Raw genomic sequence first — 26,263 nt, forward strand, 5'->3', positions numbered from 1 at the left:
GGCTCCAGGGTCAAGCGTGAGGATGAGGTTGGGGTGGACACCTTGGCCACCCCCGGCCCGAAATGCTGAGGCAGCAGGTCAGGGGCCTGAACCCACTGCCTTCTCACTAAAGGCTGAAGTTCTCCAGGCTCAGGTGCGGGTGGTGAGGGTCCGCCAGGGGCCCTGGGCCTGCCCCTCCCCTGCTGCTGTGATGCGGCGGGGCCGCCTTTATGATGCGTCTTGGGTCCTGTCTCTCATTTGGGCCTGGGCTGAGTGAGAGGCGCCTGTGCTTCCCCAGCTCACCCGGGACCTGAGAACCGAGAGGAGAGAGTGCTCGAGGAGAGTGTGCTCCGCGTGCTCGTTGTGGCCACGCCTTCCGGCCGCGAGGGAGGTGGGTGCCTCGCCTCCGTTGGCTCTGCCCAGGCCCTCGCAGGGGGTCCCCTGGACATCCATCCGCAGAGAGCCCAGGGCCGTCAGGGCACGAGCAGACCTGGGTTCAGGAGTGGCCGGCGTCTGCGCTGCGTTCAGAGGGCGTGTGGTGCCCGGACACCTGTTCCGGGGAGGACAGGAGCAGCGTGGGTCGGGAGGGGAGGGGTGCTGTCCGTACCACTGACGGGCCCGGGGGAGACCCGGGACAGCCCGGCCGCCCGCCCCTGGTCACCACTGCCGGCTGGGCGGAGGCTGCTCAGGCCCGCGTAGCTCGGTGCTGCTCGTGTTGGGGGCCCGGAGGTGACGACGCCTCACGTCCCAGCACCAGACACACCAAGCCTCAGGGACGACGGAAAACCAGCAGCGGGAGCCAGAGTAGAACAGAAAGGGGTCCTGGGCACCGCCACACCCCAAACGGCCAGTGTACCGAGCCCGACCCAGCGGTCTGCCCCGGTGACGCCAGGGTGTCCTGAGGGAGCGGCCCCAGGACGGGGCTGAAGGCAGGCGGCGGCGGTGGGCGGGACGGAGGCGTACGGGCCAGGACCTGAGCTCGTCCAGGACAGCCTGCGCGCCTGGGCTCAGCGGGTCCGTGGTGTGTGTGTGTGAGGTGTGTGTGTGTGAGGTGTGTGAGGTGTGTGAGGTGTGTGTGTGTGTGAGGTGTGTGGTGTGTAAGGTGTGTGTGAGGTGTGTGAGGTGTGTGTGAGGTGTGTGTGGTGTGTGGTGTGTGAGGTGTGTGAGGTGTGTGTGTGTGTGTGAGGTGTGTGAGGTGTGTGAGGTGTGTGTGAGGTGTGTGTGGTGTGTGGTGTGTGAGGTGTGTGAGGTGTGTGTGTGTGTGTGTGTGTGTGAGGTGTGTGAGGTGTGTGAGGTGTGTGTGTGTGTGTGTGAGGTGTGTGAGGTGTGTAAGGTATGTGTGTGTGGTGTGTGTGTGTGAGGTGTGTGGTGTGTGTGTGTGAGGTGTGGTGTGTGAGGTGTGTGAGGTGTGTGAGGTGTGAGGTGTGTGTGAGGTGTGTGGTGTGTGTGTGAGGTGTGTGAGGTGTGTAAGGTATGTGTGTGAGGTGTGTGGTGTGTGGTGTGTGAGGTGTGGTGTGTGAGGTGTGTGTGTGGTGTGAGGTGTGTGTGTGGTGTGAGGTGTGTGTGTGTGAGGTGTGTGTGGTGTGTGTGTGGTGTGTGAGGTGTGTGGTGTGTGTCTGTGGTGTGTGGTGTGTGAGGTGTGTGAGGTGTGTGAGGTGTGTGTGTGGTGTGTGAGGTGTGTGTGTTGTGTGAGGTGTGTGGTGTGTGTGTGTGGTGTGTGAGGTGTGTGAGGTGTGGTGTGTGAGGTGTGTGTGTTGTGTGAGGTGTGTGTGTGAGGTGTGTGGTGTGTGTGTGTGGTGTGTGAGGTGTGTGTGTTGTGTGAGGTGTGTGGTGTGTGTGTGAGGTGTGTGAGGTGTGTGAGGTGTGTGAGGTGTGTGTGTTGTGTGAGGTGTGTGTGTTGTGTGAGGTGTGTGTGGTGTGTGTGTGTGGTGTGTGAGGTGTGTGGTGTGTGTCTGTGGTGTGTGGTGTGTGAGATGTGTGTGTTGTGTGAGGTGTGTGTGGTGTGTGAGGTGTGTGTGTTGTGTGAGGTGTGTGGTGTGTGTGTGTGGTGTGTGAGGTGTGTGAGGTGTGGTGTGTGAGGTGTGTGTGTTGTGTGAGGTGTGTGTGGTGTGTGTCTGTGGTGTGTGTTGTGTGCACGTGCAGCTGCGCCGTGGCACCGTGTCTCAGGACGGGTGAGACAGGAGGTCCTGTCCCCACAGCAGCTGCTGGGCCCGCTGGGAGCCCGCTCCTCGTGCGGCGGGGGTGGTAACGGCAGCGGCGGTGGGGGCAGTGGCCAGGGAGGGTCCGGCCTCGGGCAGAAGGCCGGGCCCCCGTCAAAGGCCCCGGAGGAGGGTGGGCACAGCCGCGGTGCACCGAGGCAGATGCGCTCTCCCAGCCCTGGGTGCCCTGATCCCCGGGGCCCTGACCCCGGGGGTGCTGCCCAGGGGGGGCAGGGGCAGAGGTCCAGCCTCGCAGCCTGTCTGCCCTCCCCAGGTCCCCAGCATTAGAACCAGCGCACGGACCCCCGACGACCTAGTGCGGAGCAGAGAGGAAGGTCTGCAGCCACCGCCGGCCAGGTCTGCCTACGGGGGCTCCGGGTGGGGTGGGTGGCCGGGCTCCCCGCGTCCGAGCACGGCCAGCGCTGTGGGCTCTGGCTTTCATGCAGACACACTGGCTCCCCCCACGGCCTGGATGCGAGGTGCCCGGGGTATCGGGGTGAGTCTCGGATCTGAGAATGTGAGTAGGTGCCCCGAGGTGCCTCCTTCTGTCCCGCCTGCGGTGACAGCCTGCCTGCTCATCTCAGGACAGGAGACTCAGCATTTGAACTTGATTACGTGCCAGTTACATCGCGCTGTAGGTCGTGCCACTGTTTTCTTCCGGGACACTGAGGACTCTGTCCTCGGAACTCCCATCTTCACCACTGGAGGTTATTTCTTTTTTCCCTGCTCGGTTCATGGAATGTGATTTAGGACTGAAGTCTTCAGTCCCCTGCAGTACACACACGCTTCCCTTTTTTCTTTGTTTCTCCTCTTATACCCTCTTCCTTTTCCTCGCCTGGGAACCCTAACAGACCAGCGTCATGCTGTCTCCAGCTTTGTGGTCTGTGAAGTTTAGTCTTACAACCATCGCTTACCCACACCTCTGTTCCAACACCTGCAGGAATCCTTGACGCGACCTTCCGCGTGCCTGCTGTGTGGGAGGTGACATCGGCCCTTCCATCACATGCTTCTACCTGGGGATCATGTTTCAGCTCCAGGCCTGCCCCTCAGGGTTCTAATTCCCAGATGCCTTGGTCTTATTGCACAAATGTGCCGTTCGATTTGCTAGACCCCAGGAAACTCAGGGCTGCTGTGGCCTCTGTCTGCGTGGCGTCTCATCCGAGGACCTGGGTAGACGGCCAGCAGAGGCAGCAGCTGAGATCCGCCCTTAGGACAGCCCCCAGGGGGAGTCACAGCTCACACAAGAGTCGGAATATTTTTCAGTGTTTCTGTCAGTAGTGAAGTCCTGTCAGCTACACTTGCTGTGCAGGCTGTGCACAGGGGCTTCTAAACTCCCCCAAGTTCCGCCTGTAGCAGATGTTAACAGTGTCACCCCTCCGACACCTGCAAACACCCCACAGCCTCCCCCGGACACGTCCCTCCCATTCCTGGCAGGCCTGCCCACCTGATGCGCCGGAAGGGCCCGGTTCCCTCCCACCCCTGCAGGGCCCACCCCTGGGCCAGGACCCTGGCCTGCAGCCCTCCTGCCCTGGGGAAGCACACAGGGTTTCTGGTGGGTAAAAGCATCTGACCAACCCGGCTCCAGCTGCCTTTTGCTCCCACTCTGGGCTTTCCCAGGGATGCGGACCTCTTCCTCATGTGGGTCCCCACGTCCGTGGATTTTCTGATGAGGTGTGTGTGTTTGTAAAGTGACCAGCAGACGGTCGGTCGCTGTAGGTGGCCCGCCGGCTGCAAGGGACTGGTAACTGCCCGCCCTGGGGTCCCAGCAGGGGTGGGGGGGCCCGGGGACCACCCCCCCGGAACTGCTTGCCCAGCTGTTACACCCAGGGTTGCATGGGCTGTGGACAGGCGTCCATGGCCCCCTGTGCCCCTGCTGTCTTGCAGATGGCCTTCTGTGCCGGGAGGCCGAGGCGGGTCCTCCCAGAAGCTGTGTCCAGCAGGAACACGCAGGTGTTGCCGCCCCGCCTGTCCAGGGTGAATGGCTGGTCGCGGCCCTTGCATTACTTCCAGATCATGGCCTGGACCGTGTTCCTGATTCTGGCCTTCACCACCTTCGGGGTCTTCATCCCCCTCCTGCCACGTGACTGGAGATACATTGCCTACAGTGTATCCTTTTCCCGGGGACAGCCTGTGGTCTAAGCTGGGAGGGGCTTCCCAAGGGCCCTCCAGCAGGCCTGGCTCCGCCCACAGGGGTGGTCAGACCTGCCTCTGCCCCGGCTCCCACGGTTCAGCCATGGTTCACCCCCACCGTCTACACCAGAAACCCCACAGCCACCCTCCAGTGGCTGTTGGATCGGGGTCCCGGCTGCCAGTTCCCACCTGTGCTGGGCAGGGGGAGGGTGCCCGGCTGGCAGCAGGGACGAGAGGGTCCTTGGTGGGCAGAGACCCCAGGAGGGGAGGAGCTGCAGACAGGCCGCAAGCTTCCCTGACTGTGGCTACACAGCCAGTCTGTGCTGTGTGAGAGGAACGGTGTGCATGCGCATGCGTATGTGCATGTGCGTGCGTGTGTGTTCATGTTGTGTGCGTGCATGTGTGTTCGTGTTGTGTGCATGTGTGCATGTTGCATGTGTGTGTGTGTGCACGCTGTGCATGTTGTCTGTGTGTGTGTGCATGTGAATGTTGTGTGCATGTGCGTGTGTGTGCATCGTGTGTGCATGTTGTGTGTGTGCACGTGCGTGTGCACGTGCATGCACATTTATGTGCATGTGTGTGCCTGTGTGTGCACACGCATGCATGTGCCTGTTGTGCGCGTGTGTGTGTGCGTTTGTGTGTGTGCGTTTATGTGCATGCACGTGCGTGCATGTGTGTGCGTGTGCCTGTTCTGTGCATGTGTGTGTGTGTGTGTGCGTATTTGCTTTCTCCATCTGTCTGGCTGCACTGGGTCTTAGCTGTGGCTCTCAGGATCTTTAGTTGCAGCATGTGGGGTCTCGTTCCCTGGCTGGGGTGTGAAGCTGGGCCTCTTGCATTGGGAGTGCAGAGTCTTATCCACTGGACCGACTTGAGGTGCTCACATGCCCCCCTCAGGGTCAGGTGCATGGAGCCCCCCTCCACGCCTTCCCACTGAGGCGCTGTTGTCTGTGGCCCCCGGAGTGGCCTTGTTCTGGGCACAAGACATCTGATCCCTCAGGTGGGCGTCAGGGTGGTGTGGGGCTCCACCAGGAACCCTGGCCCCCACCCAAGGGCCACAGCACATTAGAGCCGGTGGACCGGTTGTGTGTTACTCACTTCAGTCGTGTCCGACTCTGTTACCCCCTGGACTGTAGCCCAGCAGGCTCCTCTGTCCATGGGATTCTCCAGGCAAGAATACTGGGGTGGGTTGCCATTCCCTTCTCCAGGGGATCTTCCCAACCCAGGAATCGAACCCACGTCTCTTACATCCCCTGCATTGGCAGGCAGGTTCTTTATGACTAGCGCTCCCTGGGAAGCCCTGTGGACAGGCTGGGCTGCTGTAAAGTGGGCACTGGAGCCGTCTTCTGAAAGTGGGGTGTTTGGGCCTGCGCCATCGCTCTGCACTGAGGAAACGGGCTACACCGCCCACCCGCCAGGCGTCTGTGGCCAGGAACTGGAGGTGGCAGGGCAGGAAGGGCCCTCACGGACTTGCAAAGCTGCCTGAGTCTTGAGCTCAGCATCTTTCAGCTTTGAAAGAGCAGGGAGAACAAAGTGATGGACCTCAAATACCAGGTGCTAATTAAGACTGCCAGTCTTGCGCCGTGTCTCACACATGCTGAGCATCTTTAAAGCTCCCTCATGTGATGAGATGTCACTGGAACGCCCAGGCTGCCTCTGACAAAGACGTCTGTCTCTACACCGTTCTGTTTTCTCACCTAAAAAGTCCCTGGAAAGTTACCACCTGCTCCCTAATACCAAGGTTGACACTTCCCCGTTTCTAAAGTCCTTTTGCAGACGTGGGCCTGCACTGAGCCCCAAAGCACCCCCCCACCACCCCACCCAGCCTCCATCAGCCAGAGAAACCAGGGCATCTGTGTGGGCGTCTCTCCTTCAGATGAGGCCTGTCTGTCCCTGCCCCTGAGTTAGCAGAGACTTCTTTGTGGTAAGACTTGCCATGATCAATTTCCTCGGTATAGAAAGGGCTTTTCAGCTTCCTCTGTTTCATCTTGTCTGTTCTGGCAAGTTGTGTTTTGGGAAAATTTAAGTGTGTCACCTGAATTGTCACATTTCTTGGAGTAAAGCCCTTCACACGGTTTCCTGTTATCTGGCCAGTGTCTGTAGGGTCTGTAGTGATGTCACCAGTGATCAGTCTTCCTAGGGTTTATCACTTTTATTGATTATTCAGGTTATGTGCTTTTGGTCTTACTGATTTTCCCTGTTTACTTTTTCTGAATTTCTGCTTTTATTTTTACTATTTCCTTTCAATGTACCAGCTTTAATTGCTCTTTTTCTACCTTCTTAATGTGGAAGCTTCAGTCATTGGTTTTATTGTATCTGAAGCTGTAAGTTTACCTCTAAGCACACACGCACACAGACCCACAAACACACACACACACACAAGTATACACATAATGCACAAGGGGCCTGCTGGCCACACACACGAACACCCACAGCGTTACGCATGCTGAGGCACAGATGCACAGGACGGAAGTGAGAGGCCTGAGACGTTCGGGGGGAGGGGGGCTGTGCCCCCTGCCAAGCTCCTGGTGGGGACGGGGGCTGTGCCCCCTGCCAAGCTCCTGGGAGCCACCCCAACTCTGCTGGCCCCAGGCGTCCACTGGCTTCAGATCCGGCCGCCTCCGCATACTCACAGGGTCATCCCCATGCATGTCTGAGTCCTGGGCTTCTCTTCTCGTAAGGACACCAGTCCCATGAGGTCAAGACACATCACAAGGACCTCAGCTTAACTTGACCATCTGCAAAGACCCCATTCTCAGGGGAAACCATGACAGGTGCTGGGCTGAGACCGGTGCCGTCCGGGAGCGCAGCTGCGCCTCGCCCATGGGGCTCTGCTCGTGCTGTTGGTGCTCAGTCGCTCAGTCGTGTCCAACTTGTCGTGACCCATGGACTGCACACACAGGCTGCCCTGTCCTTCACTGTCTCCAGATCTTGTTCAAACTTATGTCCATTGAGTTGGTGATGCCATCCAACTTTCGCATCCTCTGTTGTGCTTTCTCCTTCTGCCTTCAACCTTGTCCACCATCAGGGTCTTTTCCAGTGAGTTAGTTCTTTGCATCAGGTGGCCAAAGTATTGGAGTTTGAGCTTAATCATCAGTCCTTCCAATGAATATTCAGGACTGATCTCCTTTAGGATGGACTGGTTGGATCTCTTTGCAGTCCAAAGGGCTCTCAAGAGTCTTCTCCAACACCACAGTTCAAAAGCATCAATTCTTTGGTGCTCAGCTTTCTTTATGGTCCAACTGTCACATCCATCCATGACCACTGGGAAAACCACAGCTTTGATGAGATGGGCCTTTGTCAGCAGAGTGTTATCTATGCTTTTAACACGCTGTCCAGGTTGACCATAGCTTTGTGCTGGGCTATAACCCAGTCTCTTTGCTCTCTTTTGACCCAAAATTTAGCTGAGTTTTGGCCCTGGGAGTCTTTTCAAGTGACCCATGTGCCCTGTCCAGTAGCCCCTGTGAACGCTCGCCTGCTTTGTGCTCGGCAAGGAGCCCCGGGTAGGCAGTCCTTTCTCCCGCCCGCCCTGTGGCCCCCGCCCCTGGGTGGCTCAGCACCCAGTCTCCGTGAGCCCCTCCTGCCTGTCCCAGGCTGTGGATACAGGGTGGCCTTCCTGGCTGCCCAGAACTCAGTCTGCCCGAGGGACATGTTTTCTGGTCAAGTCTCCTGCGGCCCAGACCCGCCCTGTTACAGCGAAGGCCCTGAAATGTGGCAGTGCGCTTGAGTGCTGCTCTCTGGCCACGGGGGGGCGCCAGTGCCCCTTGGCACCTGCAGGAACCCAGGAGCAAAGCCAACGGAGGGCCAGGGCCAGGGTCAGGGCTGTGGGGCTTCCGGAAGTAGGGCAGCACCCCACAGGCCCCCTGGAGATGGGGGGGGTCAGCAAGTTGGACCCTGGCCTCCCTGTGTGTGCGGGAGGGGCAGGAGGGGCGGGGGTCTTCGGGGCCTCAGGCTGTGGGGGTGCAGCCCCAGTGTGGGCGCCCCCGCCCAGGCCAGCGCGGCAGCCGGGGGACAGGGCGGGCGTCCTGCCTGCGCCCGCTGCTGTTTGTTTACTGAACACAGATAGTTGCTAGGGGACCAGCCGCGTCCTCCTCCTGGAGCGGCTCGGGTCCTGTGTGCTGGAAGTGAGACGCTGGACCAGGTTCTTTGTATTATTAACTTGAACCTAAGACTCTCCTGAGATAAAATTACATCCGAAAGTGAAAGCCGGCAGCTGGAGGGTGCGCCACCCGCCTGCACCCATCTGTTCTGGGACTCAGTGCCACTCCCCCTGTGTGTGACCAACAGGAATGGCCAGGCGATCGCCAGCAAGCATGGCTGACCTGGCCGCCTCACCTGCACATGGGCCCAGGTGTGTGCCTGCCCACCTGCAGACAGGGGCCCAGGTGTGTGCTTGCCGTGGACTCTTGATATCTGAGGGGCCCCAACAGGTTGGCCCACTGTGTCTAGGTGGCATGCTGTCCTGGGGTCCCTGGCACCTGCAGTTTTGGGAAGTCCACAGGGCAGCCTGTCGGCTGTGGGTCGGGCGTCTCTGCTTAAGGCCGAGGGTCTGAGCGTGGTCGCTGTGCCCATACTCCCTGCCTGGTCTCGTGGGGAGAGAGCATGTGGGCCACCTGCCTGCCGTCCTGCCCATGGTCCCAGCCCTACCCGAAGGTGCTCGGTGGGGTCAAGCCCACTGCGGCCAGCAGAGCAGGGCCTCACCTGGGCAGCGAGCCACTTCCTGCCCCCGCCCGCCCTGCCGGCCCCTCCCGTCTGCGCTCCGGATATGCTCCCGTTGCCCCGGGAACCACACAAACAGAGCGGCCCGCTGTGCTCCAGGAAGCGGGTGCCAGGGGTCAGCGGGCACAGACCATGTGGTGTCCCCAGCTGTGACACCACAGGCTGGCCACGGAGCCCCGCCCACCACCCCACACCCCACGCGGGGCAAGGCCCCCGTCGGCTGGTCAGCATGGGAGGAGACGGGCCTCGCCCCCCGCCCAGCCCTGCAGGGCCCCCGGCCATGGGAAGGGCCCCAGTGACTCCGAGGGATCCGGCAGCCCCGCCCCCATGGGGTCCCCAGCCCAGCTGGTCCTCGGTCAGCCGCGCTTCCCACGTCCTTCGGGCCGTGTGCCTGGCCAGCCCTGACCCAGGCACCCAGCCCTGACTCGGGCAGCAGGTCTGACCCGGGCACCAGCCCTCCAGTCATCCCCACCCTCTGGCCCCACTCACTGCAGACTGCATGGTGGTCTCCGTGCCCCCTGGCTGGCCCGGGCCCCTCTCACCCCATGCCTAGCACCCAGGGCCCGGGGTCTGCACTGGAGGCTGGAGGACGGGGCCAATCAGCTTAGGGCAAAGCAGCACCCACTGAGGCCAGCCGCGCCCTGCGGGTGGTGGGTCCAGGGAGGCCCACACAGGCCATGAATGGGCACCCAAGCCTGGGGGCCCCTGCCGAGCCAAGCGCCGCAGGGGCCGCGGGAGCCTGGACCTGACGGCAGTGCTGGGTAAGGAGGGCCCGGGAGGCTGGCCCTGCCCAGAGCCCACACACGGTGCGGCCCCGCAGACCCTGCCTGCGGGCGGGGAGCGGACCAGAGGTGCTGCCCGCTGCGCCCAGGCGGCCCTTGTGGAGCAGGCCTGTGCACCCAAACCCCTCTGGAGGACCGTCCTGGGAAGCAGGGCAGGGCTGAAAGGAGCCAGAGCTGTGCTTCCTCCTGTCTGTTTGGTTTCCATGGGGACAGTGTGTTGGTCCCTGAAGAGAACGTGCAGAGGTTGGATCTGAGCACGTCAGCTCACCCTGGGAGCCCTGGGGGTGGGGGAGCGCTGAGCGGGCTGAGGGGGAGACAGACAGACAGACAGAAAGAGACAGAGACAGAGACACAGGGACAGACAGAGAGACAGACAGACAGAGACACAGACAGAGACACAGGGACAGACAGAGACACAGACAGAGAGTCAGAGACACAGAGACAGACAGAGTCAGGGACACAGGGACAGACAGAGAGACAGCCACAGAGACAGAGACAGAGAGACAGAGAGACAGAGACAGACACAGGGACAGACAGACAGAGACACCGGGACAGACAGAGAGACAGACAGAGACAGAAAGACAGAGACACAGGGACAGAGAGAGAGACAGAGACAGAGACAGACACAGGGACAGACAGAGACAGAAAGACAGAGACACAGGGACAGAGACACAGAGAGTAAGAGACACAGAGACAGACAGAGTCAGAGACACAGGGACAGACAGAGAGACAGCCACAGAGCCAGAGACAGACACAGGGACAGACAGACAGAGACACCGGGACAGACAGACAGAGACAGAAAGACAGAGACACAGGGACAGAGAGAGAGGCAGACAAAGAGAGACACAAGGACAGACAGAGACAGAGACTGAGAGAGAGACAGAGACACAGAGACAGACACAGAGAGACAGAGACACAGACATACAGGGAGACAGAGACACAGAGACAGACAGACAGACACAGACAGTCTTGGGCCCACTGGTCACAGAGGCTCACTGGCAGGTGTTTGAACCCTCCCACACCTAGTTTTATGAGGACTCAAGCTCAGCACAGCCCCCCTGCCCCAAGGACTCCCACGGGCACGCACAGGCCTGACCTGCTCCTCCATGAGGCTCAGGGGGGTTTCAGGGCCACGGCCCACCCTGCTCTGTCCTTGGAGGATGGAGGGCTCAGGGGTCCTGCTGGGCACGTGGCTATCAGAGGGGCGGGCCTGCTCCCTGCCGCCAGCTATGCAAGGGCCCTCACCCCCCACCCCCGCCGGCAGGTGAGGACCCGACCACCCACCTCCTGGGCGGGCCCCGCGCGTGCTGCCTGGGCAGAGTTTCTCCTTGACGCCCCTGCAGGTGACCGGCGGGATATTCTTCTTCCACTTCTTAGTCCACCTGATCGCCATTTCCATCGACCCGGCCGAAGCCAGCGTCCGCTTGAAGAACTACTCCCAGCCTATGCCGACCTTCGACCGGTCCAAACACCCGCATGTCATCCAGAACCAGTACTGCCATCTCTGCGAGGTCACCGTGTGCGTGTCTGGCGTGGTCAGCCACGGCAGGGGCGCCGCAGTGTGTCTGGGGTTGAGGAGGGGGTTGCGAGCAGGCTGGATTCAGGCTCCCCTGATCCCTGGCAGGTGCCTGGCACAGCCCCCTTCAGAGAGGCGGGGTCCCAGGCACAGCCCCCCGCCCCCTCCTGGGCCGAGTACCTGCCTGAGGTCTCAGACGAGCTGTTGACCCCGGCCCCATCACGGCCCGGGCTGCTCGGGGCCCCTGGGGCGTCCATGGGCGGGCAGGAGCGACCTGAAGCAGGCCCAGGGAAGACGCCCACTGCGTCGGGTGGGCCCTCTGAGCAGACGGGCTCTGCCCGGTGCCCCACCACACAGCCTACTGACAGGCTGCCTTGTCCACCCTTCCTCCCAGGAGTGCCAAAGCCAAGCACTGCAGCGCGTGCAACAAGTGTGTCTCAGGCTTCGACCATCACTGCAAATGGCTGAACAACTGCGTGGGAAGCAGAAATTACTGGTGAGGGTCCCTCCCCCCTCCGCCCCCTGATGGCAGAGGGGCCCTGGTGGAGGGCAGGACCCACCTCTTCAGCCTTCTCAGTGCCCCTCCTCTGGGGCACAACCCCTCAAGGTGCCTGCTCCCTGCCTGCACGCCTGGAGGAGGGCTGAGGGTGCTGAGCTCACGGGCACTGCAGGTCCTGACGCAGAGCAGGCTGAGAGGGGCTCCGGGCGGGGCAGGTGAGCCCGGGAGTCCCCATGTCCACAGACAGGCTCAGCAAGATGGGGCCATTTGGGGACAGGGGGCTGGAGGCCTGGGGGCAGGTGTAAGGGACCTTCAGGAAAAGCAGGGAATCAACTAAGTCTCGGGTGAACTAAGACCCTGTTTAACGTTGAAAACGTTAAAGGTGTAACAGCAGGAAGACTGAAGGAAGATACTTCAGTGAAACCACACTCCGAGAATTGCTGCCTAGGGTTTATTGTTTTGGAGGGAGACATTATTCTGGTCGCAGGCTCTTGACAAGGGTCCTAGGGCTCAGCGGGTTCCAGGGGGCTTGGCGGGGGTCCCAGGGCTCGGTGGGGGTCCTGGGGGCTCAGCAGGGGTCCAGGGAGCTTGGCGGGGGTCCTGGGGGCTCGGCGTGGGTCCTGGGGGCTCGGCGGGGGTCCAGGGGGCTCGGCGGGGGTCCCGGGGCTCAGCGGGGGTCCCAGGGCTCGGCAGGGACACTCCAGAGCTGGCGGCACCCCTCCTGGGCCATCAGGCCTGGGCACTCAGCCAGCTCTGCCCTCAGGTGCTTCTTCAGCTCAGTGGCCTCCGCTTCAGCCGGTCTCCTCTGCATCATCATCATCCTTCTGTACATCTTATTCCAGTACTTCTTCAACCCTGCCACCCTGCGCACCGACGCACGCTATCGGAGTACGCGCCCCCCACCCCTGAGACCGGCCGCCCGCCCACCACCCGCCCAGGGGGCCACATGGGGCAGTCTGGGCCCAAGCACCTGTCCAGAGCTAGCTGTGGGGCGAAGACATTTCAGCTGAAACTCGGCCTTCAGTGGCCCGCACATGGCCCCTCCCTGCTTCTCCTCACTTGGTTTTGGAACCTGTGTGGTTGTGGGTTCAGGGCCCCTTGTCACAGAGACTGTGTCCTGGAAACGCCCCCAGGTGGTGGCTGTGGCCTTTCAGCTGTAGGGACAGTGGGGAGGGCCCAGCACAGTGGGTGCCAGGGTCAGGCTCTGTGACCTGGGCACTTAGTTACCCTCTCCCAGCCTCACCTTCCAGACCCATAAGGGGAATCATAATGCCCACCTCAGAGAGGAGGGGCTGCAAGGGCACTTAGGTCAGGCAGAGCAATGAGCAGGGGCTTACCTGGGCAGGGAGGGGCCCACCTGGACAGGGAGGGGCTCACCTGGGCAGGGAGGGACTCACCTGGGCAGGGAGGGGCTCACCTGGGCAGGGAGGGACACACCTGGACAAGGAGGGGCTCACCTGGGCAGGGAGGGACTCACCTGGGCAGGGAGGGGCCCACCTGGACAGGGAGGGGCTCACCTGGGCAGGGAGGGGCTCACCTGGGCAGGGAGGGGCCCACCTGGACAGGGAGGGACACACCTGGGCAGGGAGGGGCCCACCTGGACAGGGAGGGACACACCTGGGCAAGGGGGGACTCACCTGGGCAGGGAGGGGCTCACCTGGGCAGGGAGGGACTCACCTGGGCAGGGAGGGGCTCACCTGGGCAAGGGGGGACTCACCTGGGCAGGGAGGGGCTCACCTGGGCAAGGGGGGACTCACCTGGGCAGGGAGGGGCTCACCTGGACAGGGAGGGGCTCACCTGGGCAGGGAGGGACTCACCTGGGCAGGGAGGCACCCACCTGGACAGGGAGGGACACACCTGGGCAGGGAGGGGCTCACCTGGGCAAGGGGGGACTCACCTGGGCAGGGAGGGGGCCCAACTGGACAGGGAGGGACACACCTGGGCAGGGAGGGGCTCACCTGGGCAAGGAGGGACTCACCTGGGCAGGGAGGGACTCACCTGGGCAGGGAGGGGCCCACCTGGACAGGGAGGGACACACCTGGGCAGGGAGGGGCTCACCTGGGCAAGGGGGGACTCACCTGGGCAGGGAGGGGCTCACCTGGACAGGGAGGGGCTCACCTGGGCAAGGGGGGACACACCTGGGCAGGGAGGGGCTCACCTGGGCAAGGGGGGACTCACCTGGGCAGGGAGGGGCTCACCTGGACAGGGAGGGGCTCACCTGGGCAGGGAGGGACTCACCTGGGCAGGGAGGGGCCCACCTGGGCAGGGAGGAGCTCACCTGGGCAGGGAGGGACACACCTGGACAAGGAGGGGCTCACCTGGGCAGGGAGGCGCCCACCTGGGCAGGGAGGGACACACCTGGACAAGGAGGGGCCCACCTGGGCAGGGAGGCGCCCACCTGGGCAGGGAGGGGCCCACCTGGGCAGGGAGGGGCCCACCTGGGCAGGGAGGCGCCCACCTGGACAGGGAGGGGGCCCACCTGGGCAGGGAGGGGCTCACCTGGGCAGGGAGGCACCCACCTGGACAGGGAGGGGCTCACCTGGGCAGGGAGGCACCCACCTGGACAGGGAGGGACACACCTGGACAGGGAGGGACACACCTGGGCAGGGAGGGCTCACCTGGGCAGGGAGGGGCTCACCTGGGCAAGGGGGGACTCACCTGGGCAGGGAGGGGGCCCACCTGGACAGGGAGGGACACACCTGGGCAGGGAGGGGCTCACCTGGGCAAGGGGGGACTCACCTGGACAGGGAGGGGCTCACCTGGGCAGGGAGGGACTCACCTGGGCAGGGAGGGACACACCTGGACAAGGAGGGGCTCACCTGGGAAGGCAGGGGCCCACCTGGGCAGGGAGGGACTCACCTGGGCAGGGAGGGGCCCACCTGGACAGGGAGGAGCTCACCTGGGCAGGGAGGGACACACCTGGACAGGGAGGGGCTCACCTGGGAGGGAGGGAGGGGCTCTCCCAGTGCCAGGCGCTGACCCCAGGACGCACCTGATGAGGTGCTGCCTCCACAGGTATCTCCAACAAGGACACGTGGCTGCTGTTCCTCCCGATCTCCCCCGTGAGGACCAACCCCTGCGTCCTCCTGGCGCTTGGGCTGCTGGTGCTGCTGCTGGCGCTCATCAGCCTGCTGCTGCTCGGCCACCTGCTCTTCTTCCACCTCTACCTGAGTACGTGCTCCCCAGGTCCTCTCTACCTGAGCAGGTGCTCCCAGGCTCCCCCTCTATCTGAGCAAATGCTCCCAGGCTCCCCTTCTACCTGGGCAAGTGCTTCAGGCACCCCTCTACCTGAGCAAGTGCTCCCAGGCTCCCCTCTACCTGAGCACGTGCTCCCCAGGTTCCATCTCTACCTGGGCACATGCTTCCCAGGTTCCCCTCTACCTGAGTACGTGCTCCCAAGCTCCCCTGTACCTGAGCATGTGCTCCCCAGGTTCCATCTCTACCTGGGCACATGCTTCCCAGGTTCCCCTCTACCTGAGTATGTGCTCCCAGGCTCCCCTCTACCTGAGCAGGTGCTCCCAGGCTCCCCCTCTACCTGGGCACGTGCTCCCAGGCTCCCCCTCTACCTGAGCACGTGCTCCCCAGGTTCCATCTCTACCTGGGCACGTGCTTCCCAGGTTCCATCTCTACCTGGGCACGTGCTCCCCAGGTTCCCTTCTACCTGAGCACGTGCTCCTAGGCTCCCCCTCTACCTGAGTACGTGCTCCCCAGGCTCCGCCTCTACCTGAACACGTGCTCCCCAAGTTCACTGGCCTTCACCCCTGTGCTCACATGGGTCCCCGGCAGGCTGCCCCCTCCAGCAATGAGTTCAGGGTAGAAAGGAACACCCCAAGAGGGCAGAGGGCTGAGTTCTACTCTGAGACCTGCAGAAACACAGAGGGGTATAAAGTGGGGGGTGCCCGTGTTGAGAGAGATGAGGGGATGGAGTCTGTGAGGCAGGAACAGGGCGTTTAGAGAAGCACCTGCCAGAATCCCGGACGATAAGAACATTGGACCCGCGGACGCCGTCTCCAGCTTCTGTGTGGTTGGGGGGCAAGGAGGTGGAGGACGAGCCCCCGCAGACATGGGGCCCGAGGCAGAGCCAGCAGGCTAGCTCACGGCCGCGGCCGCAAGGAGCCTGGCCCGGCTGTGGCGAGTGCTCAGCGAGCCAGGGGGAGATGGCCTCAGACGGAGGCGTGAGGAGGCTCCGGGCAGCTGCACAGAGGCCGAGGGTCAGACCAGGGACGCAGGCCCGTCCCGCATCTCCTTCTCTGTGGGCTCACCGCCGTCCACGCCCGTGTCACTCCAGGCGGGCTCTAGGAGACACGCAGAGCCTGCCGGCAGCCTGCGTCTGGGGGCCTTTGTGCAGACCCAGGCAGAAGAGTGGATGTCTTCACTAGAATGTCAGCAAGGCCCAGTTCTCATCCCCAGACTGCGACGGCCTCTGAGGGAGTGTGTGCAGTCAATGGAGAAAGAATTGAAGGCCCGAGAAGAAGCAGCCCTTGTAGGAGCCCCCGGGGAGGGGCCGAGCCCTGGCCCGCCTCAGGGAGCAGACCCCGGCCAGGGGCTGTGGGGGCGGCGGCCTTCCGTCTGCTCCTCAAGCTGCAAATAGGCTTCTGTGGGAGGCCTTTTCTCTTTCCAGAAATAATTATAAACCATCTGTTCCCATGTTTGTCAGTTTTCGGAGAAAGAGAAATGGAAAAGTTAGGCCCCACCCCACACCACCAGGGCGGAGACACATAACTGGATCGTGTTTCCTTCCGTTAGTGGTGGTCTTCTGTTGACAAACACGTTAGAGACTCTAATAACCTGAGCCTGTCTGCCACGTGCTGGCCGCTATCTCACCTTAATTAAGACAGAGCTGCATCCACACTGCTATGGGCCTGTGAGGCCCCCTGGGGCCAGGGCTGGTGGGCTCCACGGGTGCGGGCACCTGCCGGCTTCAGCCTGAAGGTCAGCCGGGCTTGGGGTGGCCTTCCGGCCACTCCCCAGGCTCCAGGCTGGGAGCAGCTCCCAGCACTGCGGGTGGTGGACGGGGGGCAGTGACTCTGTCTCTTGCCTGCGTTCTCCTTTCTAGTGGCCAAAAGGTTGAGCACGTTTGATTACATGACACAGGGCCGCCAACAGCAAAAGTCGAAACACGAGAAAGGGAAGAAGGATGTGAGTTTACAAATGGAAGATCTGTCACAGGTACGGGCGCCCCGCTCCCCCATCTATCCGCCCAGGACGGGGGGTGGCCCAAGGCCACCTGTCACAGGTACGGGTGCCCCTGATCCCCCATCTATCCGCCCAGGACAGGGGGCGGCCCGAGGCCACCTGTCACAGGTACGGGTGCCCCTGATCCCCCATCTATCCGCCCAGGACAGGGGGCGGCCCGAGGCCACCTGTCACAGGTATGGGCGCCCCGCTCCCCCATCTATCCGCCCAGGACGGGGGGTGGCCCAAGGCCACCTGTCACAGGTACGGGCGCCCCTGCTCCCCCATCTATCCGCCCAGGATGGGGCGGCCCAAGGCCACCTGTCACAGGTACGGGCGCCCCTGCTCCCCCATCTGTCCATCCAGGACTGGGGGCAGCCCAAGGCCACCTGGAGGCCGGGACCTCTGTGCTGGTGAGGTAGGGGTGGGGCGTTGCACGTACATGTGAGTGTGTGGTGTGTGTGTGTGTGATGCAGTGCACGTGCGGGGTTCTGTGTATGTGGGTCTTCGGCGAGTCCTGTGAGTGTGTGTGTTGTGTCGTTTCTGAATTCACTCTCCACAAGGTCAAGCCCGCGGGGCTGACTCCTTTCAGACCCACCCATTTCTGCAGCTCCTTATCAGAGTTAACTTTTAGTCTTTAAAGGTCACCATTCAGAAAATGAAAATATAAGCCACAGAGAGAAATAATTATTTGCAAATCATATACATGTACCCAGAATATGTATAGAACTTTCAAAAGTCAATTACAAGAACACTGACCAGGTTTTTTAAATGGGCAAAATATCTGAACACACTTCACCAAAGGGGGATCCCATAGGTGGCAGACAAACCCAGATGGTCAACACCAGCATCGTTCCACGTTAAGGAAACACAAGCTAAACCACGATGAGACACCGCTACTCGCCCCCCAGAGCGGCCGTAATCAAAAAGCCCAACCGCCAGGGCTGGCAAGGCTGTACACAGCAGGCTCACATGCGGCTGGCGGGTGTGCAGCTACAAGCCTTTGCAAAGAGTTGGCATTTTCTTCTAAAATAAATACATCTCTCGTGACCCAGCCTTCTCCTTCCTGTTTCTTACCAATGAGAAGCAGACACATTCACACATGAGCAAGGGCATGGGGAAGGGGGCTCCCCCGTGAGACCCCGAGGCACCTCTCCTCCACGTCGGCTGCAGATGCGCGGGAGCTGTGCTGGTGAGCGCGGTGTCCACAGTGGCCGCATCCTGTGCTTCCCCCACAGCCTCAGGACAGCTCCCTGGGATCCTCCGAGCAGGGGTAAGTTGCCATTTCCCTAGAGTTGTTTTGTGCGTCTGAAGTAGCTATATTGTCCTCTACTGCCTTGCTTTAAAAAATCGTTCTTTTTTTCACAGAATATCCTCCATACTCCTTGCTAACACTTTCGTAATTTTTATTTGCTTCATATTTTGGTTTTCAAACCATCTTCAATTAATTTTTTTTATTTAGTGAAGTAGGAGCCAAGGTTGTCTTATTACAGCCTAACTGGTGGTTGTTTTCTCGTTAACTAAATGGTCCTCTTTTCCTCATCCAGTCTAAGGGCGCCTTCCTGACACCCCAAGTTTTCCTGGAAGCTGATCCGTCTGCTTCTGGACGCTGGTCTGTCCATCTGCTGTGTGTCCTACAGGACACTGTGCTGTTTAAGGACTGGACTTTACTTGCTGCTGTTCCCTCACTGGGTTAAGTCCGACTCTGCGACCCCACGGACTGCAGTGCGCCAGGCTGCTCTGTCCTCCACTGTCTCCCGGAGTTTGCTCAAACTCATGTGCATTGAGTCGGTGATGCCATCCACCATCTCATCCTCTGTTGCCCCCTTCTCCTTTTGCCTTCAATATTTCTCAGCATCAGGATCTTTTCCGGTGAGTCAGTTCTCGTCAGATGGCCATAGGACTGGCGCTTCAGCTTCAGTGTCAGTCCTTCCAGTGAACATTCAGGACTGATCTCCTTTAGGACTGACTGGTTGGATCTCCTTGCAGTCCAAGGGACTCTCAAGAGTCTTCTCCAGCACCACAGTTCAAAAGCATCAGGTCTTCAGCGCTCAGCCTTCTTTATGGTCCAACTGTCACATCCATACATGACCACTGGAAAAGCCATACCTTTGATTAGATGGACCTTTGTCGACAAAATGATATCTCTGCTTTTTAATACACTGACTAGGTTTGTCATTGATTTCCTTCCAAAGAGCAAGCGTCTTTTAATTTCACGGCTGCAGTCACCATCTGCAGTGAGTTTGGAGCCCAAGAGAATAAAGCCTGTCACTGCTTCTACTTTTTCCCCTTCTATTGACCATGAAGTGATGGGACCAGAGGCTATGATCTTAGTTTTTTTCATATTGAGTTTCAAGCCAACTTTTTCACTCTCTTCTTTTACCCTCATCAAGAGGCTCTTTAGTTCTTCTTCACTTTCTGCCATTAGAGTGGTTTCATATGCATATCTGAGGTTGTTGATATTTCTCCCGGCAATCTTGAGTCCAGCTTAAAGTTCACCTGGCCCAGCATTTTGCATCAGGTACTCTGCATATAAATTAAATAAGCGGTGACAATATACAGCCTTGACGTACTCCTTTCTCAATTTGGAACCAGTCTGTTGTTCCATGTTCAGTTCTAACTGTTGCTTCATGATCTGCATACAGGTTTTTCAGGAGGTGGGTCAGGTGGTCTGGTATTCCCATCTCCCATCACTTGAAGAATTTTCCATGGTTTGTTGTGATCTGCACATTCAAAGACTTTAGTGTAGTCAGTGAAGCAGAGGTAGATTTTTTTTTCAGGAAATCTCTTGCTTTTTCTATGATCCAACAGATGTTGGCAATTTGATCCCTGGTTCCTCTGCCTCTTTGATACCTTCGTGGTCCACTGGAGAAGGAAATGGCAACCCACCCCAGTATTCTTGCCAGGAGAACCCCATGAACAAACAGTATGAAAAGGCAAAAATATAGGACATCAGAAGATGAGTATCCCAGGTCGGAAGGTGTCCAATACGCTCCTGGGGAAGAGTGGAGGACGATTACTAATAGCCCCACAAAGAACGGAGCGGCCAAAGCGGAAACGACGCTTAGCTGTGGCTGTGTCTGGTGGTGAAAGTCAAGTCCAATGGCTGTAAAGAGCAATATTGCATAAGAACCTGGAATGTTAGGTCCATGAATCAAGGTAAATTGGACATGGTCAAGCAGGAGATGGCAAGATTGAACAGTGACATTTTAGGAATCGGGTGAACTAAAATGGATGGGAATGGGAAAATGTCATCCAGATGACCATTGTATCTACTGCTACCGGCAAGAACCCCTTAGAATAAACGGAAGAGCCCTTATAGCCAATCAAAGAGTCTGACATGCAGTACTTGGGTGTCATCTCAAAAAAGACAGAAAGATCTCAGTTTGTCTCCAAGGTAAACCTTTCAACGTCACAGTAATCCAAGTCTATGCCCCAACCACTAATTCTGGAGAAGATGGAGTTGAATAGTTCTATGAAGACCTACAAGACCTTCTAGAACTAACACGAAAAATATATATATATATATATGTCTTTTTCATCACAAGGGACTGGAATACAAAAGCAAGAAGTCAAGAGATACCTGGAATGATAGGCAAGTCTGGCCTTAGAGTACAAAATGAAGCAGGAAAAGGCTAACAGAGTTTTGTCAACAGCCTGCCTGAAGAACTATCGACAGAGGTTGATAACATTGTACAGGAGGAAGTAACCAAAACCGTCCCAAAGAAAAAGAAATGCCAGAAGGTAAAGTGGTTGTCTGAGGAGGCTTTACAAATAGCTGAACAAAGAAGAGAAAGACATACCCAACTGAACGCAGAGTTCCAGAGACTAGCGAGGAGAGATTAGAATGCTGTCTTCAATGAACAATGCAAAAAAATAGAGGAAAACAATAGAATGGGAAAAAGTAGAGATCCCGTCAAGAAAATTGGAGATATCAAGGGAATATTTCATGCAAGAATGGGCATGATAAAGGACAGAAACAGAAAGATCTGACAGAGGCAGAAGAGATGAAGAAGTGGTGGCAAGAATACACAGGAAAACTACACAAGAAAAGGTCTCCATGACCCAGATGACTGTGACGGATGGTCACTCTCCGAGAGCCAGACATCAGGGAGTGCAAAATCAAGTGGACCTTAGGAGTCATTAGTATGAACAGAGTTAGTGGAGGTGATAGAATTCCAGCTCAGCTATTTAAAATCCTAAGGGATGATGCTGTTAAAGTGCTGCAATCAACATGGCAGCAAATTTGGGAAACTCACCAGTGGCCACAGGACTGGAAAAAGCCAGTTTTCATTTCAATCTCAAAAAACGACTTCATTTAGCTACCTTTTAATACCTGGCAGGTGAATCCTCCTCTCATATTTTTGTTTTTCTTCACATTTGACAATTCTTTCACATTTATTTTTCCCTATAGGCTTAAAGATCATTTTGCGCAGTTCCAAGAAACCTGGGATTTGAACTAGAGTTAGGTTAGGTATGCACTTTATGTGAGAGGGACAAAGCCTGCCTTCCCACCTGCCTGCTCAGCAGCTGTGTTGAGAAGAACCAGGAAGCCAGTCTCCTGGGGTGGCGGGGGCATCGAGGGCCTGGAAGTGCCGGGCGCACCTGCCCCTCGCGGCCTCCTTCTTCCTGGAAACCTGCAGGGCAGGCACTAGCGTTCCTGGCGGAGAAGATCGGGCTGCTGGGGCTCCACATCTCCCCTCCCTCCAGCCCAGCTGGCAGAGAGACCCGGGAAAGGCAGGCATGCACCGGGAGTCCATTTCCCCAAAGCTGACAATTCCTGCAGATTTCTGCTTGATGACCAGGGAGTAGCTTAGTGTGAAAGGTCAGTCCCTTTCAAACGTATTAGAAACTTGCTGGCACTTAGTGAAAATCTTAGTCAGCTTGAATTCCACCTTCAAGAATCACCCAGCTGTAGCGTCCTTTACATAAAATCTAAGAATAGTTTTTCCTTTATCCTTTGGTAAGAAACTAACTGGAATCAGTCTGGAAACTTAGCTCTAAAAGTAAACAAGACAAAAGCCTCTTTTTTTTTTTTTTCAAATTGCCTAATCAATGTATACTCATCACACAAAACTGGGAAACTGCAGAGCTTCCCAGTGTGAAGCGAGCAGCCCTCCCCCAGCGGCACAGCTGGCGTGTCGATTAGTGTCTTTCGAGTCTCCTTTAAGAATGTTTTGTGTGTATGAGCATACATCATGTCTTATAAAGTTACAATCATATTGTAGAACTCTTTAGAAGCCTTAAAAACTTCATATATTGTGAATATATGGCTTTTTATGAATGTAAGTTACTGCATCTTTGGAATGTACTGTATTCCTCATTTTTGGAATACTGTTCTTCATTTTCAGTCTGATCTTGCATTCCTTTACTGAGAGGTTGATTGCGTGGGAAGTGTGCCAGTTTCCCACCGTCCAGACCCAGTGAGCAAGAGAACATGCGTCCCTTTTGCTGCGGAAACCTTCCTGGGCTCATCTGCAGTCAGCCTAGCGACGGACTCGTTGTTGTTCAGTCAGTCGTGTCCGACTCTTTGTGACCCCACGGACTGCAGCACGCCAGGCTTCTCTGTCCTTCACTATCTCCTGGAGTTTGCTCAAATTCATGTCCATTGAGTCGGTGATGCTATCCAACCATCTCATCCTCTGCTGCCCTCTTCTTCTTTTGCATCAAGTGGCCAAAATATTGAATATTTTGCTTCAGCATTTATCCTTCCAATGAATATTCAGAGATGATTTCCTTAAGGATGGACTGATTTGATCTCCTTGCAGCCCAAGGGACTCTCAAGAGTCTTCTCCAACACTACAATTCAAAAGCATCATTTTTTCAGCACTCAGCTGTCTATATGATCCAACTCTCACAGTACATGACTACTGCAAAAACCAGAGCTTTGACTACACAGACCTTTGTCAGCAATGGTCTCTAAGTGATGTCTGTGCTTTGCAATGTGCTGTCTAGGTTTGTCTTAGCTTTCCTTCTGAGCAGCAAGCGCCTTTTAATTCCACGGCTGCACTCACTGTCCACAGCGATTTTGGAGCCCAAGGAAATAGTCTGCAACCCTTTCTACTTTTTCCCCTTCTATTTGCCATGAAGTGATGGGTCCTGATGCCATGGCCTTAGTTTTTTGAACTAAGCCCTCCTTTTCACTGTCCCCTTTCACCCTCATCAAGAGGTTCTTTAATTCCTCTTCTTTCTGCCATTAGAGTGGTATTGTCTGCATATCTAAGTTAAAAAGAGTGAGAATATACAGCCTTGATGTACTCCTTTCCCAATTTGGAACCACTCAGCTGTTCCATGTCCAGCTTTAACTGCTGCCTCTTGACTCTCATACGGTTTCTCAGGAGACAGGAAGGTGGTCTGGTGTTCCCAATCTCCTGAAGAATTTTCTGCAGTTTATCGTGATCCACACAGTCAAAGGCTTTAGTGTAGTCAATGAGGCAGAAGTAGATGCTTTTCTGGAATTCCCTTGCTTTCTCTGTGATCCAGTGAATGCTGGCAATTTGATCTCTAGTTCCTCTGCCTTTTCTAAATCCAGCTTATACATCTGGAAGTTCTCAGTTCACGTACTGCTGAAGCCTAGCTTGAAGGATTCTAAGCATAACCTTACTAATACGTGAAATGAGTACAATTGTCCTATAGTTTGAAAGTTGACATTGTCCTTCTTTAGGACTGGAATGAAAACTGACCTTTTTGAGTCCTGTGGCCCCTGCTGAATTTTCCAAATTTGCTGATGTATTGACATTCTAACTTTAACAGCACCATCTTTTAGGATTTTAAATAGTTCAGCTGGAATTCCATCACCTCCACTAGCTTTGTTCATAGTGATGCTTCCTAAGGCCCACTTCATTTCACACTCCATAACGTCTGGCTCTAGGTGAGTGATCACACCATCATGGTTATCCGGGTCAGGAAGACATTTTTTATATAGTTCTGTGTATTCTTGCCACTTCTTCTTAATCTCTTCTGCCTCTATTAGGTCCTTACCATTTCTGTCCTTTTCATTCCCTTGATATCTCCAGTTTTCTTTAAGAGATCTCTAGTCTTTCCCATTCTATTGATTTCCTCTGTTTCTTTGCATTGTTCATAGAAGAAGGCCTTCTTATCTCTCCTTGCTATTTTCTGGAACTCTGCATTCAGTTGGGTATATCTTTCCCTTTCTCCCTTGCTTTTTGCTTCTCTTCTTTGCTCAGCCATTTGTAAAGTCTCCTCAGGCAACCACTTTGCCTTCTTGCATTTCTTTCTTTTGGGGATGGTTTTGGTCACTTCCACCTGTACAATGATATTAACCTCTGTCCATAGTTCTTCAGGCACTCTATCAGATCTAATCCCTTGAATCTATTAATCGCCTCCACTGTATAATCACAAGAGATTTCATTTAGGTCATACCTGAATAGCCTAGTGATTTTCCCTACTTTCTTCAATTTAAGTCTGAATTTTACAATAAGGAGCTGATGATATGAGCCAGAGTCAGCTCTAGCTCATGTTTTTGCGGACTATATAGAGCTTCTCCATCTTCAGCTGCGAAGAATATAGTCGATCTAATTTTGGTATTGATCATCTGGTGATGTCCCCATGTAGAGGTATCTCTTGTGTTGTTGGAAGAGGGTGTTTGCTATGACCAGTGCGTTCTCTTGACAGAACTCTGTTAGCCTTTGCCCTGCTTCATTCTGTACTCCAAAGCCAAACTTTCCTGTTAGTCCAGGTATCTCTTGACTTCCTACTTTGCATTCCAATCCCTTATGAAGAAAAGGATGTCTTTTTTTAAGTGTTAGTTCTAGAAGGTCTTGTAGGTCATCATAGAACTGGTCAACTTCAGCTTCTTTGGCTTCAGTGTTGGGGCACAGACTTGGTTAGTGTGATGCTGAATGCTTGGCCTTGGACACGAACAGCGAGCAGCAGACACAGCCTGGGGGTTGCTGCTGGGGCAGGTCAGGCATCTGGGCTTCTGGAGACCTGGGAATATGCTTGAATCCTGGGCACTGCCGTGTCTCACGGGTGCTTAGTGGAAGCACCTTGCAGGACTTTACAGAGTGTGTCTCTGGCAGCAGTGATCCGACCGATTTATGGGGAGTTTTCCTTTTGGACTGTTTGCTGCTGGGGACTGTAACTGGGTTGGATTATTGGGACTGACTGGCCAGGATGAAAACGTGAGTGGGGATGACCGCAGACAGGCAGGCGTGCACTGTCCAATCTTGCAGGTGTGGCCTGCACCCATGCCCATTGCTACATAGACCAAGTGACAAAGCGGACACGGTCCCAGCAGCTCACATGCCAGCCAGCGTGTTGGGCTGTGCTCAGTGCTATGCGCGGACAGTCAAGACTCCTGGGGCCGCGTCCCCATGGATGGTGGGCCTGGAGCTCTGACCGGCCAGAGCTGCCCTTATGCTCCGCCGTCAGGTCGGTAGTGCAGGGCCGAGCCCCCCTCTTGTTCATGTGATGAGGCCGCCCCCTGAGGGTCCATCTCCTGGGGCCTCCGCAGGGAGGGGCCATGCCATGGCCGTGGGCCCAGCTCTGTGCCCTTGTGCGTTTCTGCAGGCCCCTGCCCCACTGCTGCCAGACTGGCACGCACAGGGGTCAGGGTGCTCGGGGCGGGGGACAAGCCCAGGCAGCTGCTCGGAGCCCTGCAGGGGAGGGGGGCCGTGTGCAGCACCCCACCCACAGCCAGGCACCCCTGCTGACCGCCCACACCCCCGTCCTCACAGAGAGACGCCCAAGGAGCTCCTGCCCTCTTCCCGGCACCCGAGTCTGTGTTCCGCCGCCACCATACAGCCAGAGGACACCCCGACATCGCTGAAGGTGAGCCCCCAGCCCCCAGCATGAGCTGCCCCACCGGGCTAGAGCCAGGGCTGGGCCCAAGGCCCTCCAAGAACCCGGGCAGAGCCGTGTTTGGAACCGCTTGTGTGAACTGCAGCCCTTATGTGGTGCCTGGGGAGTGCTGCTCACAGGGGAATGAGGAGGTGGGGACAGAAGAGGAAGTGAGGGATGGAACTCAGCTGAACCGTGGGCGAGTACTTGTGTGAGTGTGAGTGTGTGTGAGTGGTGTGTGTGTGCGATGTGATGCGTGTGTTTTCTGTGGGGTGTGTATGTGTGTGACGTATGTATTCTGTGCGTGGTGTGTGTGTGCCCTGTGTGTCTGTGTGCGTGTATTCTGTGTGTGTGTATGTGTGGTGTGAGGGTGACGTGTGAGTGTGTGTGAGTGGTGTGTGTGTGCGATGTGATGCGTGTGTTTTCTGTGGGGTGTGTATGTGTGTGACGTATGTATTCTGTGCGT

At 57.2% G+C, this 26,263-nt stretch overlaps 1 protein-coding gene across 1 annotated transcript in view; it reads left to right on the forward strand.

Annotated features, from left to right (window-relative positions):
- The window catches only part of LOC102398132 (palmitoyltransferase ZDHHC1), a 47,759-nt gene that overhangs the window by 130 nt on the left and 21,366 nt on the right, over window positions 1-26,263 (forward strand). The window contains exons 2-14 of the mRNA XM_044932496.2: window positions 278-370; window positions 439-674; window positions 872-1,000; window positions 2,178-2,297; window positions 2,452-2,673; window positions 4,062-4,283; window positions 11,149-11,324; window positions 11,716-11,817; window positions 12,584-12,708; window positions 14,836-14,991; window positions 16,877-16,989; window positions 18,234-18,268; window positions 25,695-25,788. Of these exons, the coding sequence (XP_044788431.2) occupies window positions 278-370; window positions 439-674; window positions 872-1,000; window positions 2,178-2,297; window positions 2,452-2,673; window positions 4,062-4,283; window positions 11,149-11,324; window positions 11,716-11,817; window positions 12,584-12,708; window positions 14,836-14,991; window positions 16,877-16,989; window positions 18,234-18,268; window positions 25,695-25,788 (1,823 nt within the window). The remainder of the gene's footprint in view (window positions 1-277; window positions 371-438; window positions 675-871; window positions 1,001-2,177; window positions 2,298-2,451; window positions 2,674-4,061; window positions 4,284-11,148; window positions 11,325-11,715; window positions 11,818-12,583; window positions 12,709-14,835; window positions 14,992-16,876; window positions 16,990-18,233; window positions 18,269-25,694; window positions 25,789-26,263) is intronic.

This window comes from Bubalus bubalis, chromosome 19, assembly GCF_019923935.1.
Source record: "Bubalus bubalis isolate 160015118507 breed Murrah chromosome 19, NDDB_SH_1, whole genome shotgun sequence".
NCBI lineage: Eukaryota > Metazoa > Chordata > Mammalia > Artiodactyla > Bovidae > Bubalus > Bubalus bubalis.